The sequence below is a fragment of the Strix uralensis genome, chromosome Z, assembly GCF_047716275.1.
Source record: "Strix uralensis isolate ZFMK-TIS-50842 chromosome Z, bStrUra1, whole genome shotgun sequence".
Taxonomy (NCBI): Eukaryota; Metazoa; Chordata; class Aves; order Strigiformes; family Strigidae; genus Strix; species Strix uralensis.
In genome coordinates this window covers 22,369,531-22,388,777 of record NC_134012.1, presented here as the reverse complement: position 1 = coordinate 22,388,777, position 19,247 = coordinate 22,369,531, and the positions used below count along the sequence as shown (strand labels likewise).

The 19,247-nt window shown below is 43.4% G+C and overlaps 1 protein-coding gene across 5 annotated transcripts in view; it reads right to left on the bottom strand.

Moving 5' to 3' along the window:
- Positions 1-212: 212 nt before the first annotated feature.
- The window catches only part of LPAR1 (lysophosphatidic acid receptor 1), an 81,304-nt gene continuing 62,269 nt past the window's right edge, over positions 213-19,247 (bottom strand). For all 5 annotated transcript variants that reach the window (XM_074856466.1, XM_074856467.1, XM_074856465.1 and 2 more), the window contains one exon: positions 213-5,841. In XM_074856466.1, coding sequence (XP_074712567.1) covers positions 5,540-5,841 — 302 coding nt within the window. In that variant the 3' untranslated portion in view covers positions 213-5,539. The remainder of the gene's footprint in view (positions 5,842-19,247) is intronic.

The following is a 19,247-nucleotide window of genomic DNA, read 5'->3' as shown; positions in this document are numbered from 1 at the left end:
GAAGGAAGGTAGGCAAGTAGAAATCAGGAACAGATTATTAAGTGATATACATGAAATAATGTGTCCCTTCATTGTCCCTGGGTTTCAGCCCTATGTTATCTCCTGGAACAGACCAGCCCGTATCCTCCACACAGACATGCTTTTTGAATAATTCCCCTCCACATCCAAAATACCAGCTCTCCCAACAAAGGGTATTTCTTGCACACTCCAAATTACACATGCTAAATACTTTATTGTACTAGATACAACCTCTAAACATTTACAGTAAGTGCACTTAATAGCAAAATTGTTTGCCAAACCTCATTGGCTCTCTCCATACTTGTGAGTTATAAACATGGTTTTGTTTAAACAGAAAAACAAATTAACAGATTCCTGAGTCTCCCACATACACTTCTGGTTATCAAAAATTTATCACAGGCAAATAGCATTTCATGGAGGCTCTTGTTAAAATGCTGGCAGCTTATCAGCGGGTTGGATTTCCATATACCACAGAAGACAGCAGCATAGTTTAATATCCTTGTTTGTTTGTTTATTTTTATATCAACCTCTTTTTTTCTCCTTGATAGACATAGAAAACTGGAGCTGGGTGAATAACTTCTTGAAAATCCTCTAAGAGAAGAAAATGGGAGAAAGAAAAACATTTTCTTGAGGAGGCATGGCTGGACAGGTGTGAGAGTTATACTCTTTAAGCTCTCTATCTATTGGAAGTGGCCTTCCAATCAAACGGTAAAGCCTGGGCAATTTGGCTGAACAAATGAGATTGCAGTTGCAAAGCCTCTCCATTCAGACATAAGTGTATAGCACAGACGGATTGCTAATGGCAAGAACTGATTGGAAAGGACAGGATAGGTAGGCTTGTAATTGCAAATTGCTCAACAGTAAAACCCTTAAGAGAATGAGAAAGGAAAAGCCTGTATATTTGGGTTATGTTACTTCTGCAGCTGGTGGAGAAGAGCCAGTGCCCTAAGGCTGACTTCTGCCAGCTCCGTCCAGTCTCATGGTCAGAGGGGACCCAAAGGAACAACAGGTACAATGGGGACAGGGTCATGCTGCGGTGTGGGGTGGGGACGGTGCACTAGAGAAATGCCTTTGCCAGATCTGCTTTGCATCACCTTGATTCACAATGATTGAAAGACAGGCTACGGGTATTTGCAGTAAAGACTCTCTGCAGATGTACTCTTTAATCCCACCTGGGGAGAACAATCTGCTGGGTGGGCTTTTATCTCTTTCACAGAAAAAGCAGCATGTTTTTAGTCCGGGGACACCTACTGCAGTGAGAACAGACAGTGCCAGTGGTGGCAGCATCACAGAGAGGAACCCCCACTGGCTTTACAGTAGCTAAGCCTGGTATCTGGCAGCATACTTCTGGGGCAACACAGAGGTCAGTAGAAGCTATAAAGTCTGCTTCAGAAGCAGAGCCCACTTGAGTTTCCCATGACAGATTGTTCCTGGGACCCAGACTGGCCATGGCCAACCCGCACCTGGCCACCACAGAGGTACAGACCAAAAGACATACGCCTTGGAGTGACCTGCAAAGTTTCATCTCAGTGCAATGACATACTTGGAGAAATTTATGCTGACATTGAAACGTTACTTTGGAGGGGAAGCAGAATTAAGATACTGGACATAAAAATATGTCCCTTCCTCTTTGATACCCGTTACCCAGGCTTAGTTTGCACCACGAACATAGCATGCCTGCCCTTTCTTCACCAAGTGGCATACAAGCAGCCTTCAATGCCAGCTTGTTCAAGCAGTGCCACAGCTGTGACTAGTTGGGAAAGGCAGAGTTAAAAAAACAGTGGTGGATCTTGAGGCAACTATTTAAGAAAAACCCCTTACTGGTGCACTACAGACAGACAGGTGTGTTTGGTTTTAGGAATCACTAAAAAAGCTCTAGATTGGTCTGCCCTTTCTCCTTGTGTCAGCTATCTGCCCAGCTTTGAGCACCCAGGTTAGCAGCCAGCCTGAAGCTACCAAGGGATCTCAGAGAACATGGAGCAAAAAACGGGTTGACAAGAAATGCAATGTGTGTCAAACACAGAACGTATTTTCAACTTTTCATGTAAGTGCTGTGATTGACAGGTCTGTGGACCAATGGGTCTCCCAGCCTCTCTGTGATAGCAACAGAGAGTTAAAATTCTACTTAATAATCCTTCATTCAAAGGAAATCTTTTCAATTAGTTTTCAGACTTGTGCTGCCACTGAAAAAACAAAGTAGGAAAAACATTTTCTTTGACCTGCAAATGATTTCATCAACCATATTCCTTTTAATACACAACTCCCCACCACTACAATTGCTGAAACAAACACCATTACATTTGAACTTCAAGAGGCTTTACTTGGACCAGAGGCAGCCAGCAACAGAAGAATTTTAATGACTGTGGGAGGATCGTTGGTATTTTAAGAAGTCTTCTAAAACCTTTTGAAGGATTTGAGATAAGTAAAAATAAGTGGAGCAATTTTTTTTTCTCTAAGTACTTTGCACCATGTTTTCACATAGCAGAAGTGAGTTCTACAACTGCACAATGAAGCTGGAAAATCTGGACAGAGAAACAAAAGTTAAAAAAAATCTGAGACAAAACCAAGTGGCATGGGAACCACTCTGAAGAAGAGAGCAAATGAATCCTTCTATTCCAAGCTCTGGTTTTTATTCTCTTTGCTCACAGCAGATTTAATTTCATTAGCTTGCAAAGCAACACTCCATCCACAGATCAGATTTCTCAAGGATATAGGGAGATCATGTCAACAAAACAAAGCACTAATTAAATTTTTAAACAGCATCCACATGCTCAGTGATTTCGTCTAGTGGAATCACACAAGCAATGTTTGAATCCTGTTGCCATTGATCTAAAGCATTGCACTTCACCTATTAGAAGAAAAAGGCACCTGCTGCCAGAAGTGCTCCCGGATTAATCTACCCCACAACTGAAATTTAACTGCTATTAAGAGTTCAAAAGGTCCAGCTTCTTGAATTGTTGAGTGCCTCCTTGGAGAAGGGCTGATCGATGTACCTGGGTAGCAACTACCACCTGTTGCAACTACAATGAGAAAAACAAAGCCTCTTTGGGCATCTGTCTTCACAAGGGGCCTCTGGACCCACCCACGTGTCATAAATGATTGCACCCCTGGTTTAAAATTATTCACTCATGGCTTCTCCAAAACCACCACACTTTCAGCACTGTAAACCAGGATAATGTTATTTCTTAACATCATCCTCCCACCCTATCCAGGAGAGATTCAATAAAGAACATGCAAACAGCAGTAAAAAGGACATCTGAAAAGGGCAAGCCCCCCCCCAAAATAAAGTGTCCATGATGTCCTGCTTTTGTGGGGAAGTTGAGAACAGAAAAAAGCGCTCTCCCCCTGGATCCAGGGAAGAAAGCAACTCAGCACTCTTGAGAAAAGGAAATTGTTTTTCAGTCAGACATCCCCTGTCTTTGGAGGCTCTGACCCTCTCCTTTCTTCCGTTTACCTGCACTAGTTCAAACATCATGCAGGCACTAAGAAAAATTTATGAGTGGCGTAGCAAGCAGATGCTTTTAAATGAAAAAGTTCACACAGCCTGTTTTTCTCCTTCTCAGTACAGTTATGTGGATAAAAAACAAATCAACCTTTACTTGCTCTCAAACACAGTCAGAAAAAAGAACTGTTTTGTCCAAAGCAAGTGCGACATTCAATACCTTGGTCAACTGGCCAATAATGTTGTGTCTATCCCCTCTGCCCACTCCATCTTCCACTGTGTCCACACAAATTTGGCTTGACAGTACAGGTGAATTTCAGTTTTATGGAAAGCAGTGGCAAAACTCTCACTTTATTCAGTGGAGACAGGTTTTGCTCACTTGCTGGTCTTCCCTCCCTCAGCAAGGAACTGCCTTTTCCAAGCAATTTTATGCTTGGAAGCATAAAATCCAAGCCTCTCTTCCATGCAAGAGATGCTAAAAACTCTGCTCTTTGCTGGGCTGACCCTTTCCCCTCCATTTCTTACCTGCCCAAATGGGAGAATATTGTGCCTGTGTTACATTCCAGTATGGTACATTGAAGGATACAGCTCTGATATTTTTTTTTTTTTGTTATAGAGGCAAATTACAATGAGGAAAATGGCCCCAGGAATTTACTGTTGATATATTTCACACTGTTAGGAGAACACACAGTTTCCCAGAGAAAGGTCCCAAGTTTTTTATCAGCAAGATCCCATTTTTGCTCACATTTACCCCTGTCCAGGAGTTTTGATTAATGTCACTGATTCTTGGTAAGTGAGATTCACACAAGTGGCATTTATCATTGAAACAGCCATATATGAAAAAAATCCATCTCTTAGCTTAGCTATTCATAACAATGTGCATGTGTGGCTATTACATGTAGCATGGTCCAGTCATTTGCAATAGACGACTACCTATGTTGTCTTGACTTTACAAAATAAAATTCTACCTTGGTTCTTAGTAGTCCACTGCTTTTGAAATGACTGATACATCATTGAAGAGATACCCTACAAATATTTCTTAGTCCAAAAATGCAGAAGGTGTTTTGTTTTCCATGACAAGAAAGGTTCCATAAAAATGTATACATTTTTTTCACATTAAAAATCCCTTTGCTTTCTGCCATGAACAAGAAAAGCATTCCAACACGATACTTATTTTTTAAAATCTACCAACCTGACCTTAGCCCTTTAAGAGCCTTAGGGACTTGTCCTGCTTTAAGAACTTGTCCATGAAAAGCTTGGGACCCCTCACATGTTACACATTTCATACTGCACTTCAAAGAAGAACATTAAATACCTTGTGACTAGAGTACTGTTTATTTCATAATCTAAACAAACACTGGAATACAGTCTATGCTTTTCTACTTTCCTGCAGACTTTACAATGAGCTTCTTTTTTTTTTTTCATAATTAAAACAATCTGCATACACACAGAACATGCATGCTCTCTAACACCAGTAATGAAGGTAAGAAGAGTCAGTTTCCATCATCTTCCTGTTGCTTGTATTAGAAAAAAATACTTTTGTTTTTACTGTAGTTACGGCAGTGTGGCTAAGGATATGAAGACTAGAGCACAATTTTACTCCCTGCACAGAAAATGTTCATCACAAGCATGCTGATGGTGATAAATATTACATGTCTATTAAATGATAGGCATACTTTTATCCCCTTTACTCCCTTTTTAAAAAGACTAAGTGGCTACATGTAAATGCAGTGAAGCAGGTATAAGCTTAATTAATCAGAGTTGATTCAGACTGGCACCAAGATGCAGCGAAGTCCGACAAAGTCTCAGCGAGGCTCTCCATGGGCTATTGATGACCTCTGCCACAAGGCATCTGCCTCCTACTTTTTGAAAGTAGAAATCAAAGGCCTTGCAGCATGGCCAGTCTTCCGGATGGGGTGGACTGTGCCGGTGTGTTGGGCTCCCTGGAAAAGAAGCACTTGTAGTCCATTAGTGTTTGAGAAAACCTTGTGAGTGGGTTACCTTCCCCAGGGCTGTGCGTCCACCCCGCTCTGTGACATAGCCTGCTGCTCTTCGTCGGCCTCGTGACTGGTTGCGGTTTTACACCACTGAGTGGTCGTTGCTGTGGACGCCAGCCAAGATGGTGTGGTTGAGCGAGGATGCCGACCGGTCCGAGCCTTCGGTGGGGCCGTTGGTGCTCTCGCTGCGCTGGCAGCAGAGGATCTGCTTGAAGGTTGCGCTCATCTCCTTGTCCCGGTAGGAGTAGATGATGGGGTTCATGGCGGAGTTGAACTCTGCCAGGAGCAGGAAGAATTTTTCATAGGCCAGGACGTTGCACTGGGGACAGCAAACATCAAGGAGCAGCAAGACTAATCCTGGGGTCCAGCAGATTATGAAAGCACCTAAGAAGAGAAAGAGAGGACAAAACACAACAAAACTCACAAATACACTAATGCACCATTACTCGTCAAAACACTGTGAGAACCATACAACTGGAAGCGGCAACGGTTAATTTTCTCTCTCAAGAATATCTTTCCCACACTATTTCTTCACTGACCTGATGAGAGGGATGCCTTTCAAAGATCTGTAAATGGTTATGGGCAGCACATCAAAAGAGCAAGTCATTCCCCCCCACACTCACCATCTGAAACTCTGCTTGGCAAATACATTTGCATTTAAAGTTGATAATGAGGAACATTTTTTCCCTTCAGCTAGAGACCTCTGACTAATCAATCTCTTGATCAGGAGAAACAATGCTGCAATTTACTTCTCAAACTAATAACAACAAAGAAAACCTTTCTGTGAGTGCTGTGACTGAAGCATCAGTAATAGAAAAAGAGTGTTGCAGGGAGCAATTCTCAAGAAAAAGAAAGCCTGGGTCTTGTTAATCCATTTCAGCCCCATTATGTAATGGAAAGTCCTAAACACACATCCTTCTTGCACTGAAATGCCGTCCTTCAACAGATCTACTTCTTTTCTTAGGGCTCCATTCAATAGAAATTCAGAGGCTCCTCAGGCTTCAATAGTGTAAATGCCAAAGAGCCTTACCCTGATTAAAATGCTTCCCCCTCCTTTCTCTGCTTTACAAAGCTCTGAGGAGAACAAAGCCCAGAACAAAATTCAGAGTTCAGTGCAGAAATGAAATCAAATGCCTTGCACTTTATTGGGAGTACTGAGTTAAACAAAGATGCTAGCTCCTTGCAAGGTTAAAAAGGTTTTAAATACACGCACTGCTGGGGAAGCCCTTACACACCAATCATGTCAGAACGAAGATGGTGCTCCTGAGATTTTCCAGGCTGACATGCTTGACTGAGGTGGAAACCAAGGTCTTATCATCAGTGGGCAGGCTTAGTGCAGGCAGTAGCAATAAGGGCTTCCCAGTACTACCCCGTGAGTGCTGTTTTCAAACAGGTTCTCCTGTCACTGTGGTATTTATTTGCTAACATACTGCCCCTGTTTTTTCTGCAGCGATGCTCTCTGCAGGTCTAGCAGCTGACTATAGTCAGTTTCCACAGCATGCAGACATTTTGCTGCGCCTGCCAAGGAAGTGCCTGCTATTTCCAGCTTGGGCAGTGGCGGCTGTAAACTGTGCAGACACCTTTCTGTTTGGATACCAAACCCACCTAGATCAAACAGAAGAACATTTTCCAAAGGGCTTTGCAAATATGCAGGGTGTGCCAGGCCACAGACACTGGTTGCCAACGAGGCAACCACACACAGGCTTCCTACATACCAAAAAGTATCCCTAAACTGAGCTTGCTTGCAACATATGGTGCCACGGTGCCACTCAATGCCTATCACTTTGCCAACCAACACAGCTCACAACGGTACAGAAGCTGGGAGGCAAACTGCCAGCTGTCAGTGCAAAGCACCGATGTCTTTCGCCAAATGACTTTGTTAGGGGCTGGCAGCAATTTAACAGCATAGGAATGAAACTCTCCCACGCCGAGGTGGCATCAAACACATGAATCCACTTCATAGCTTTTGTCTACAGATCTTTCGGATTCCAGCAGTCCTAGAAAGGAGTACTTGAAACCCATGCAAAGGACTAAAGTCTTTTATCCCTTTCTTGTACCTTGTTCCCAGAAGAGTAGAAAACTGCATCTCTTTATTTGCAGGATTGTCAGCATTGATAGAGAGACTGCACTCTGCATGGAGCAGCTCTGCTGAGCTGGTTTCTGCAGAAACCAAGACAATCTTTCAAATTCAACCACTCACTGCTGAAACTGTGCGTGTTGTGTTCAACCTCCTAGCTAATGAGGCAGTGGTGGACTTTGTTCCAGCTTGAGCATGTATTTTCTTCATTACAGGCTGCCTCGGGAGAACAACATCAGAGATGGGAACACTGCAAGTCATGGGATCTACAGTCAAGGACAAAAGATGATGACAGCATCCTCATCAGGCCTGTAGCAGAAAAGTCCAATATTGGAACAATGAAGCTGACAGGAAAGTTCTCCTGGAGTTGTTCAAAGTTGCAATTGAAAGCTTCCAATTTTCCAACAATTTTTTTGGTGTGGTTTTTTTTTTTCAATTCTGTTGTTGAGAAACGAAATACACCAAACAGAACATTCGTTGCTATCACTTTTGGGTTTGTTAAAAGCAGTACGTTGGGGGAGGTAGGCATTTGCCTCTGAGAAAGCCCCAAAGTCTTTGACAAAAGTCCACATGCAGCCCACTGCACTGAACAGTGGTCTTAGGTGGAATTTCTGAGCCTCTCTGTGCTCTCAGTATCCCAGATAGATCCAATAACCTATACGCTGAGGCTTGACATGGTTGCACTCAAGAAAAAGTGGACTGTGGTTGAGCAAGCAACTAAATGTTCAGTGCAGCTCATGCCACACTGAAAAAAGATAAAAACAAAGGGTTGCTTTCCCACCCAGCTCTGGAAGAGAATGGAAGTCATTATTCTGCAGTGTCACCCTGCTGCTCATGCCAGGCCTGGAGCTGGGTCAGTGATGCACTGGCAGCCAGAGTGTCAGAAGGAGATGAAATCCATGTTGCCCAGCTCCAGACCCGCCCGGGGTAATGCGGGCTTTCTGCTGCCCTGGCCCCCAGCTGCAGAGCAGGCCGACTTTCCAACCTGGTTCCTCCGCAGGCAGCAGTGGCAGCAGAGGAGCACGGAGCATCCAGGACCGCACCTTTGCGCAAACGAGGCTTCTGAACAGCTTCTGAACAGACAGCTCATTTGTTACTGGGAAGTAAAAGCTGTTGAAGCCAGCCCCATTCAGTCTAGGGTTTTGTTTTACTTTAGCCCCTGGGATTTTCCTAGCAAAACTTCCCACCATGCTAATGGCTCCTGCAGCTTATTAAGTTAAGTGCTTGCAAATGGTGACACAAACAATGTCTCCGGTTTTCTCACTTGTTATTTAACTGTCAGTGCCCTGGAAAATACTGGAAAACATCGCTCATAGTAAGGGCATGTTTGAGTTAGGTACAATGCAAGGAACATAAAAATGTCAGCCTCCTATTACTTTAGATTTAGGAAATATAATCTGTTAAACACTGAATTCTTTCCCTGGAAGAAAAAAAAGCTTGAAGTTTATTTTTTCTACTTCTCACTTGGAATATTTGTCAAAGCAAAGTGATACTAAGCTAAAAGTGAGGTTAAATTCTCCCCTTTCCAGAAAGCTGTTGTGCATTGATTTCATCAAGAATGAAGACCTAAAAATATCACATCTAATAAAACAATGAGAACCAAAAGCTTCCTACTGCAATATACTGAAAAGCCTTAAGCATACACCAAAATCTTGATATATTTTTCTCCTCAGAAACAGAACTGAGAGCACAGTGTAATTTCCAGGTGCATCTTAACATTTTACAAACCCAGTCAAACCCACATTATAATGACATATAAAGCAGATCTATTGCATTCAGTGAATCAAATCTGCTCATCTTTGTGGTTATGTCATTGTCATGCCATGACATGGCATGTCAACATGCGTGAATAAAATTGCAGATGGTTATGTCCTTGAGTGGCTGAAGAGCACTGTGTTGCCTGGACAGATAGCACCTTGGCATGACACCTCCAACCCTGGCAGTCCTTAGAGGTGCTGGCACTGCACGAAGCTGACCGAGCTGTTCAATTGCAGCCGGAGGAACACCCCTATGGAGCATGGCCAAGGTCTGTCCTGCAGGTCTGGCAAGAGAGGTCTGGGTGAGGAGGAAATGCCCATCAGGCTGAGGGGTGAATGGCTAGCCATGAGACAGGAAAGCCCAAGGGAACTGGAGAAATGGCACTGCATCTTTTAAAAAGATTCAAGGAGGCAAGAGGGGAAGGGTCCCTATAAACTGAGGAGCATGTTTTACAGCAGGAAATCTGAGTTACAACAAAGCAGTCATGACACTAATCTCATTTGCTGTTGCTATGTGACACCTCTCACCCAGGGCTGAACCTCCAACTTCTTGTGCATAGTCTGTCTTGCTCTGCTGTGGCAGAAGTCCACTGGGGGCTTTCCAATGACCATTATATGACTACATCACATCTGTCTTGAACTCTTGCCTCGTGCACCAGTGCAGACTGTATTTCCATGGTAGTTGGATGCTTGCAAACTGCTAGGTAAGCATGGCATGGCCTCAAAGCAAGATCTGATTGCAAGAGAGTAAAAACGGTTGTGGGCAGTAGGCATGTCAACCATGACAAATCACACAAAAATGAGTGACTGAAAAAACAAAAGAGAAAACAACTCCAAAAACCAGCAGCAGAAAAGAAACAAGCTACATGAGAATAAACACTGATGAACTAGTCACTCTTACTAGAATACGAGACTGGATGGCTATTCATGAAACTTCTCAGGTTAGCAGGTGAAGCATTTCCTAAGAAGCACTTTTATTTTTTTCCTTTTGCCTTGGACAGTGTAAGTCTGCGTTTATTCCATGAACATTTAGTTTTCTCTAACTCACAACAGCAAAATAAAAGAAGCACTTTTGCTCCTGCCAAGTCACACATCGCAGTCCCTTGGAGGCTTCAGTGGGATGTGGCTCTTGTCAGTGCACACCTATTCTGAAACACCCCTGTTCTCCTGCTTAACCATATTGCATCCCTTTCATATGCCTTCTTCCACCCATCTTTACTTTCCACCCTAACTTTACTGATCTCTGGCATGGGTGGGCTCACATCCACCCTGCAAATTCCTCATACGGAGAAGTCCATATGGAAGGGAAAAATATGGAAAGGGCCTCTTTTAGGGAGTGTGAGGAGAGAATGTGGAAAAAAAATCTCACTTGTGCTTGCAGTTTTGTTAAGATTACAGAAACAGGATAAGGCACTACCCTATGACAGACAGAAAAGACCCACTCCAGCTGAACTTCAGGGACATTTATGTTCTGCCGCTGTTGCCCACCTCCTCTTGTCCACCCACTGGCCTCTCCAAATCCCCTCCTGTTCTCAGAGTGGCACTTGTGATGGGCAGCTACACCACCTCTTCCACTGGGACACCAGTGACCAAGAGAGGAAAGGACATTGAGCATCACTGACAGTTACCAACAGGGAGAAAGGTCTTGCTGCACTTTCTGCAGGCTGAAAGCAATGCTATGGGGAGATGATTTGTTTTATTTAACAAAACCATAGCCAAAAAGGGCTACAGAAATGCCTGGCATTTTCCATGTCACAATACAATCCCACCCTCAGTAGGGAAATCCACTTGCTATGCTAGCTGAGGAGGAAGCTCTTCAGCTGCAACACAACTGCACTTCTTTATGCCCTAGCCATCTGTAAGCTCTATCAATAACACTCCTTATCACACTGAGTATTATCTTGTGCATAGCATGAATAGAGATAAGTACTGAATGAAATAGTGCTTATTTATAGCTATGTATTGTTTTCCCCAGACACAAATATTAGAGAATGAAATCTAAAATGAATGCTGAATTCACATATATGCAAAAGATCCATGAAGATCATTTATCACATGGTAAACATACAGAGTGTAGGAGTAATTCTTCTAATTCTAGTCTGACATAATTTTCCCTAATTTTGCCACAACATTACTACACTATAGCTTATAGTTCTTGGTGGATGAAAACACAGTTGTTGCTGTTTTTTGTAGTTTCTGCTGAAAATAGTCAACACTGGGGAAGGTTTGCTTCCACGCATCAAATGTTTCCATGAAAAAATAAAATGTGACTTTGACATATGGACCAGATTAACAAATGTAGAATAATCCTACGCTGAATTTGGCAAATCCTGCAGAACTTCAGATATGAAAGGCTTGCCTCTCCATCCACAGACTCCAAAAGGCTTGGGGAGGATGACAGTGAGAGACAGTCCTTGAAAAATACCCCAGGCAGGGGAGAGCAGGATGCAGCGTGCTAGTAAGAATGGTCTTGTTGAAAAGGGTGATATCAAAACCCCTTCATTTATTTAAGGTGTCTTTATTTAAGGAAGCTGTATGAATGCTGAATGAGAGATTCATAGCATACTCCTGCAGTTTTTGATTGAGTGCAAAATGCTGCTTTCTCTGACATGTGTCTGGGAGACGTTGACACAATGGCTCCTTTGGGTTTCAAGCCAAACATTTCTCTGGTGGGACTGTGTGTGAAAGGGAGGGGGGATATCTCCAGCAGTGTAAAATAGGAAATGAGAAACAAAGCAAAGCTAAATAAAATCTACATTCATATTCATGCAACAGTATCTTGCATGTACTTCTCATAAACTGATTTGGAGCAAGAGGACCCAAGCAAGTAAGAGAAAATACACAACTAGGGGGCATATGGAAGGAACTGGGTGGTATAAGCTATAAGCTTGTCTTTCACAACACTACAAATGAGTCATCCCTGGGGTCCCCCATTCTAGTCTCCCATGAGCTGAACAGCTCTGAACATCCAGGTTATAGATAAAATCCTGACCCCAGCTTTTCCAAGTATCTGAACTCCATGTTACAAGCTGACAGGTTTGCCAGATTTTTCAGTCTGCTACACCCATGGTTTGCAAAGGCATTTTTAAATATAAACTGTTTCTGCTAGTACTGCATCCATTCCCCGATTTCCTACCACAGCTATATGCACACACACACCCCAACCTCCTCATGAATCCTGTTCTGGGATTTTGAGCTGTTGAGTTTGGTTAGACTTTGCACAAAACAATGGCTGGAGAGTGTAGGAACACAGAAATCATGTCTTGCTCCAAAACGTATTTCCCCTTCCCAGCAGGAATACAGTGTGTTTCTGCTTAAAACATCTGCCTTCACCTTTGAACTCCTGTGCACAGAATTTATGGCTATCTTTGTCAACAAATCACCTCCTCTCTGAGGAACCTAGATGCTTCCCTCTTAAACTATGTATCCCGTTTAAAATATGCTAATGACTTAATATGAAACTTCCTTAGGGCTCTGCCTGTGCTCTAGCTGGGCTGGGAGGACCAGCAAACCTTACCCACAAAGAGTGAAGTGTCAGTGTATGTTAGCATCACCTCATTCTGGGCCCTAGTATTTAGTATTTCACCTGTGTCTGTTCATCCCTTTAATCCTCATCAATTTCTTTTTTTCAGGAAAAATAAAATAAAGTAAAAAACTCTTCCTAAATGGACATACAATCTTGACCACAGCTGATACTGCTGCCGGCATACAGACTCCTTTACTACGGGCTGGCCTCTGCTCTCCCTGTTGTCTTCCAATGCTCACATCACCACATTGCTCCTGACAATTTATCATTTAAATACTCACTCTCACAAATTCCTTGGTGAGATCTTTAGGTCAAAGCCCTCCTTTTAAACCAAACACATTTCTGCATCTACCCCTGCTGGATGTAGGGCCAACAGAAGATACACTTGACCCACCGTGGCATTTCACAAGGTGCTGACAACAACCATTAGCCAACAACATCACTGCCACTACTAGCTGCACCACCACTGTCTCTGAGCATGGAGATGCTCAGACAAAAAACGCCTGTGGTTGGTGGGGCAGCATCTACAGCCATTATGCCCTTCTGTCTGTCGTGGTGGCCGACACCTTTGGTTTTCTCTTCCTGCTGCAGTTTGCAAGCCCAGACCAGAGGTAATGAAGAGGAGGTTTCCCTCAGTAAGACTCATAAATGGCAACCGTGGGAGTCCTCGTGAGCTCGCTCTCGTCTGCATTTTGCGATCACTGCCCCTGAGTGCTTGCTGCTCAGTGCTGGAGGCAGGGTACACTTGGCCTCCTGGCCTTCCTTCTGAAGGTCCTATCTGCTGGGTGCCTTCCCACCTGGACCCTGGGTGGTCTTTCCACAGAGCCTGGCACCAGCTGCAGATGTTTCAGATACCATGTGGGTCTCCAAGCCCTTGCGTATCTCTGTAGTATTTGAAATTTTTGAAATTTGAGGCCCTAACAGACAGAAAAGCCTGGGGACCACCGATAACAGAACAAAACAAACTGAAGAGGAAATAAGACGTGGGCAGAAGCGACCTGTCAGAACTGACCGGTTTATTTCATGGGTACTCATTAAACTCTACCTCAGGTTAACACCTGTTTGGTGTCATTCTCTGCCTGCTGCTTGCAGTCCTGCAAAATGAGTTTGCTGGTCTCCAGCCAGATGATCCAGCCACCCCCAAGTATTCCTTGGCTGACATCTCTGAAGGAGAAATCAAGTGCTAATGCAAATGGAAGAGACCAGGACTGTTTTTCAACTGACACCTGCAAACCAAAGCTGTTCTAATACCTCCTCGTTTCAAATGTACGCTTATCATGGTGTTAAAGAACACCCTGCAAAAATGGCATGTGCAAACCACTTTCCAAAAAGAAAAGCAAAAGCTTGAACCCATGGCAATTTATCCATGTTCATTTAAATCCCTGAAATCAAAAGGCTGTTAAGGAAAAATGGAATTTGCCACTGATCTAGTGACTGCAGGAGAGAAACGGTGCTCCCCCCACTGCCTCCCACAAAAGAAGAAAGTAAGCCTTTTATCTATAAAAAGCATTTTAGACAAAAACAGGAAGTCATTAAATGCCTATGGTCAGGATTCCAACTGGTTTCTAAATTCATAAAGATATGTGAAGCTAATCTCTGAATAAAAGCCTGCCTGTTGCCAAAGCAATCTGAGTATTTATCTCTGTGTAAAGACAAACAGTAGTCCCCGTGGAGTTTCGCTGTTGCCAAAAACCTGACACACAGAGGAAATTTTGGTGTCTTTTTCAACTTTCAGGCATTCTAGACAACCCTTTATGCTCTATTATGGACACAAATACTCCTACAGTCCCAAATCAATGGTGGTAGCTTGGCTGGAAAAGAAGCATAAAAGCCCAGCTGGTAAGAGGCTCCTGAGGCTCATGGCACTGGTCTCCCTGGGTCACTGCGACACAGGACAAAGAAAAACAGGCAACAGATGTCTGGGGAAAATTAGAAGCAATAAACTGCCTTTCAATCCATACCTGGTAACCTACTTGCATCCTCTAGTCCAAACTCACCCAGGATCCTCTTTATGGGCACTGATTGCTTGTGGTCATGACTTGGGGTGCTGAGTGGGGGACAGACTTGTCCCTGAATGGCAAGAAGACCCTGAACCAGGGGTCTGGGTGAAGCTTTCAGGTCCTGGATGTGAGGCAGCTGGAGGTGCCCAGGTCTGGTGGCAACGTGAACGTGCCTACGCAAACGTGAAGGCTCACCGCAGGAGGTCATCTGAGGCAGGAGCCGGACAGCTGGCACCCTGCAGGCAGGGCTCACAAACCGGACTCTGTTCTGCCTGCCTCCGCAAGGTATATTTAGCATGCTTGGGACTTGGGTGTTTCACCACTTCTCTAGTACCTACAGTTTTCAATCACAGAAAAATCATTCACGGCCATGTTGAAAAAACCCTGTTTTGCCCACTTTTCTTTTGGAAATCCATATACCCCCTGCGGCACTCTGGTACTTTCCCAGGGACGGTCACAATGCTACACTCAAACAATACAGTTTGTTTAGCAGATTTCAAACAACTTTGGTACAAGAGATTGTTTAATTGTATTTTCTTTTGTTGTTAAGGACATGAAGTGTTACTGGTATTATGTTTGGATAAGCTCCAGTTGCAACACAAGTTTCCAAATGAAGCATGGGTGGATGCAATTTAATATGTAAAGGACTGCTTTGATTCTTACATAAGATGAAACTAATAATATTAGAAGAAAAATATTAGTCTCTCTCTGCTTCCTTAATAGGAATAAAATTTGTTTCTTCCGTGCTAGTACCAGTCTGTGAATAGGAGAAAGTGTTACAAAAAGGTAGAGACACTTAAAATGACTGTATTATATACCAGCTCTACCTCAACTGCAAGAAAACTGTGTATGCTTTTATTTTTATACAGCCATACTGCAATTAATCTGATTATAGTTGTTTAAGATGTGGTAGACACCCCTCGAGGGAACTGCATTAAGACCACTTATAAAAAACAGTTTTAAGAAGCAGCATCTACTGTGACAGCTGTGCTCCTCTGGTAAAATGAAGAGCACAAGCTCCAGCGTGAAGTGGACAACAGGGGAAAAGCCCTCTTGGTTAAGGGGTTGTCACTCCAGAATAAATCTTCCTGGAAAATGAGTCTGTCTTTTGGATATGATAGGACAGCCTCCTCCCCCAAAATACCTTTACTCCTGATCTGAATGTTAACAAATCAAAATACTGCCTTAAAGCAGAAGCAGCCTTGGACAGACTGTACATGAACAATGGCGCTATAGTATAAGTCACCTGTGCACCTCACCACCCAAGCAGTGTCAAAGCCGTATGGACATTGCTTGGGCTATCAGACTACCAGCAAGGTGTCTACAAATAGCAGTGATAAAACAAGGGGACAGCAGACAGACACAGCATTGCACTTCACAAGAGAAGCACTGAGTGAAGAACCATCCACACTTGGCTTGTAGTAGTATATACTGACAGCTTATCAGAAGGGTGAATTTCAGATTTTAGCACTTGATTCTACACGTACTCATTTAAACCTACCTAGATGAGGCTGATAACTTAGGCAGAAAATACAGCTTTTCGTCTATATTTCCACACTGGAGACATGGTTTAAAGGGATGCAGCTACCTCTTGGTACTCACAGATGCCTCTGAATTCCCTTGGAACATCTGATTTTCCCTGTCTGCACGAGATGCCATCATACTGTAACTTATGTCTTAGGTGTCAGGCAGAATGAAAGATTAGTATTTTAACAACTTCTACGAAGCCAGTCTCTGGATTCATTAAAAATACTATAATGCAGAAAGAAGCACTGCAACAGTGTACAGTAGGTACTTTTTTCCCTGTGAAAAGGGTGTTTACCATCCTGCAGCATATAATTTTACTGCGGTAACGACAGTATTTCCCATACTTAAAATGGGAAATACAGTGAACCAGTCTGGAAATGTTTCATTGCTGGTGGTAAATACCTGGATTCCAGTGGCAGTTCCTCTGTGATTTCCTTTGTATTTACCATTACAGAATCTATATTGATTTAAAGTCTTCAGGCAAACACAGAACACAGTATTGATAAAATTTAGCCTTTATTTCAACTCATAGCTTCAAGAATCACATTGCCAAACCATGCATTATACCGGGGAAAAAAAGGTGCGTCTTCAGCTAGGCCTCTCTCTCACCAGCACACAGCTGTGGAACACCCTTGGGAGCGCAGCTACTGGGGAAGGGATGCTTTGCACAGTTCTGTTTTATGTCATTAGGTCAGGACAAGCAGAAAAAAAAGGGAAAAATTCAGAATGCATTAGACACCGTCAACACAACAAACCAGGGAAACCCACTCTCATCCACTTAAAGGGTTAGCCATTAAAACCATTTCTGGGTTAGAGGAGTGATGTGTCCTCTCACTATCACTGAGTTTTCCCACATTTCATGCATTTATTGGAGATGTGAGTTTGATTTGGCATACTGAACTGATCGTGGTGTTTCACTTGGTTTTCAGGAACAGCACTCTACCTTTGGCAGTCTGCTCTCTTGTTCTAAATTTAACCCCTGATAAGCAAAGTATGTCACCTAAAAGTCTTGTCTTTCAGTTAGTGTGTTAGCACCACATCCTGCATCACTGTGGCTTAAAGATTTCTATGTAAATAGCCTCTGAAACCACAAAAAAGCACACTATCATAGTATTTTGAAGGTTGCTCAATCTGCATGTTTCTGAGGATGTGACTCCTTTGACCACTGGCACAGTTTGCTCGTGTCCCCATAAAAGACTGTAGATTTTGGCTATGATAAAAAGGAACAATAATAGTGAAGGAAAAAAAAAAAGCACTAAGTCTTTTCTTTCAGTTCACTTACTCCCACCTACTCATGAAAGAGCAATTGTGTTGCAGCAGAATACTGAAATACTTTCAATGCCAAAACTGGGCTGATTCCCAGCCACCTTCATCTCTTTCAGGGGTCTTCATGAGGAGTGCCAGACAAAGGTCATTTAAATCCAGCCTCTATCTACGAAGCAAGGAAGGAAGAGGCGTTAACATCGCCGCTTTCTCTGTAGCATGCCTTGATCACAGCTCGGCTATGTCCTGGGTCTTCTGCTGCTGGGCATGAAAAAGCTGTCTCTGTTCCCACTGAACTCTTGGCCTTTCTAATGAGACTGCCAAAGACGACAGTAATTATTTTCTACTGTCACCTGTCTCCAGACTAAGGGCAAAGCCAGCTCACCTCTCACAGCGACACAGAGAAGGCACACTGCTGCCGGGGCAGAGCTTGTGGCTGTGCTCAGCAAGCTCCCTGCTGGGGAGCGCACTGCTTCTGCAGGGCGAGAACTTGGAAATTCTTCCCTTTTAGCACTCTCTGCTTGCCAGGGACTGCAGTCCTCAAGGGATAAAGGATGTAAATGCCATCCAATGTAAAATCTTTGGCAGTTGAAAACGAAATAGTCTAGAAGATTTCAAAATACAAAAGACATTTTAAACAATTCTCTGAGATGTGGACTGAGCTGATCTGGTAATAATTCACATCACCTTACTTTACTTTTTAAAATAACTACTAATAACAGTTCAATCAGATGTGGCAGATCAGCTATGTGCAGCACAGGCCACACCAATGGCTGCCAGAGGCTGAAGATACCTGTGAAAGCATTTGCTTCACACTTGGAAAGCCTGATACTACATGCAGAGAATGACAAAGCAGGGGCATCCAAAAAGCAAGCCTAATTTGTTCTGCATGCTCTGAATGGCCCTTAGATCTGTCTAATCCCCTCCGATTCCTCCTTCACTCTATGCCCACCATCCACATCTGCACAGCATGCTGCTTTGATCTCTCCATGGGAACAGGTTCTAGATGCAGGATTGAGCTTTCTGCTAAAAGAAAGGGGACATCTTATAAACAGGGAGCCAGCCATCAAAGAAACTGCAACTTGACTGACTTCCAGAAGCAGTTGTAGAAACAGTCTCATTGAAAGCAGGCCTCTAAAAGAAAAATGAAAGGCTCCTCCACACTCTCTCTGTGGAAAACCGCAAGAAGTTTCTGCATGATTATCAGTCGTGAAAGGAAGGTCTTAGTACGTCAAGGACATCTACTGTATTGCATCCCTCTGCTTTAAACAGGGTTGCAATCATGGGTACGGGTTGCAAAATAGAAAACCTAACTAGCATAACACCAGCTGTTGTTCCCTGATGAAACAGCAACTGAAGGACCAAGACTGCTACCAAATCATAAAGGCAATTTCCAGCTGAATTACCTTCAGCAGCTGCACAGGTCTGCAGCTCACCTATGGGGCTGAGGAAGCAGCAAATTGAAACAGAAGGGGTGAAACAGGGCCATGATGATTAAAAACCACACCTCCTCAAATTCCTGCTGCCAGCTTCTGAATTGCTTGATATTAAAAAACCTACAGCACCAAGTAGACAGGCTGTGCCTATCAGCATTGCTCAATGGTACCAGCACATGTCCAGGAGGTGGAATCTGGGGACAC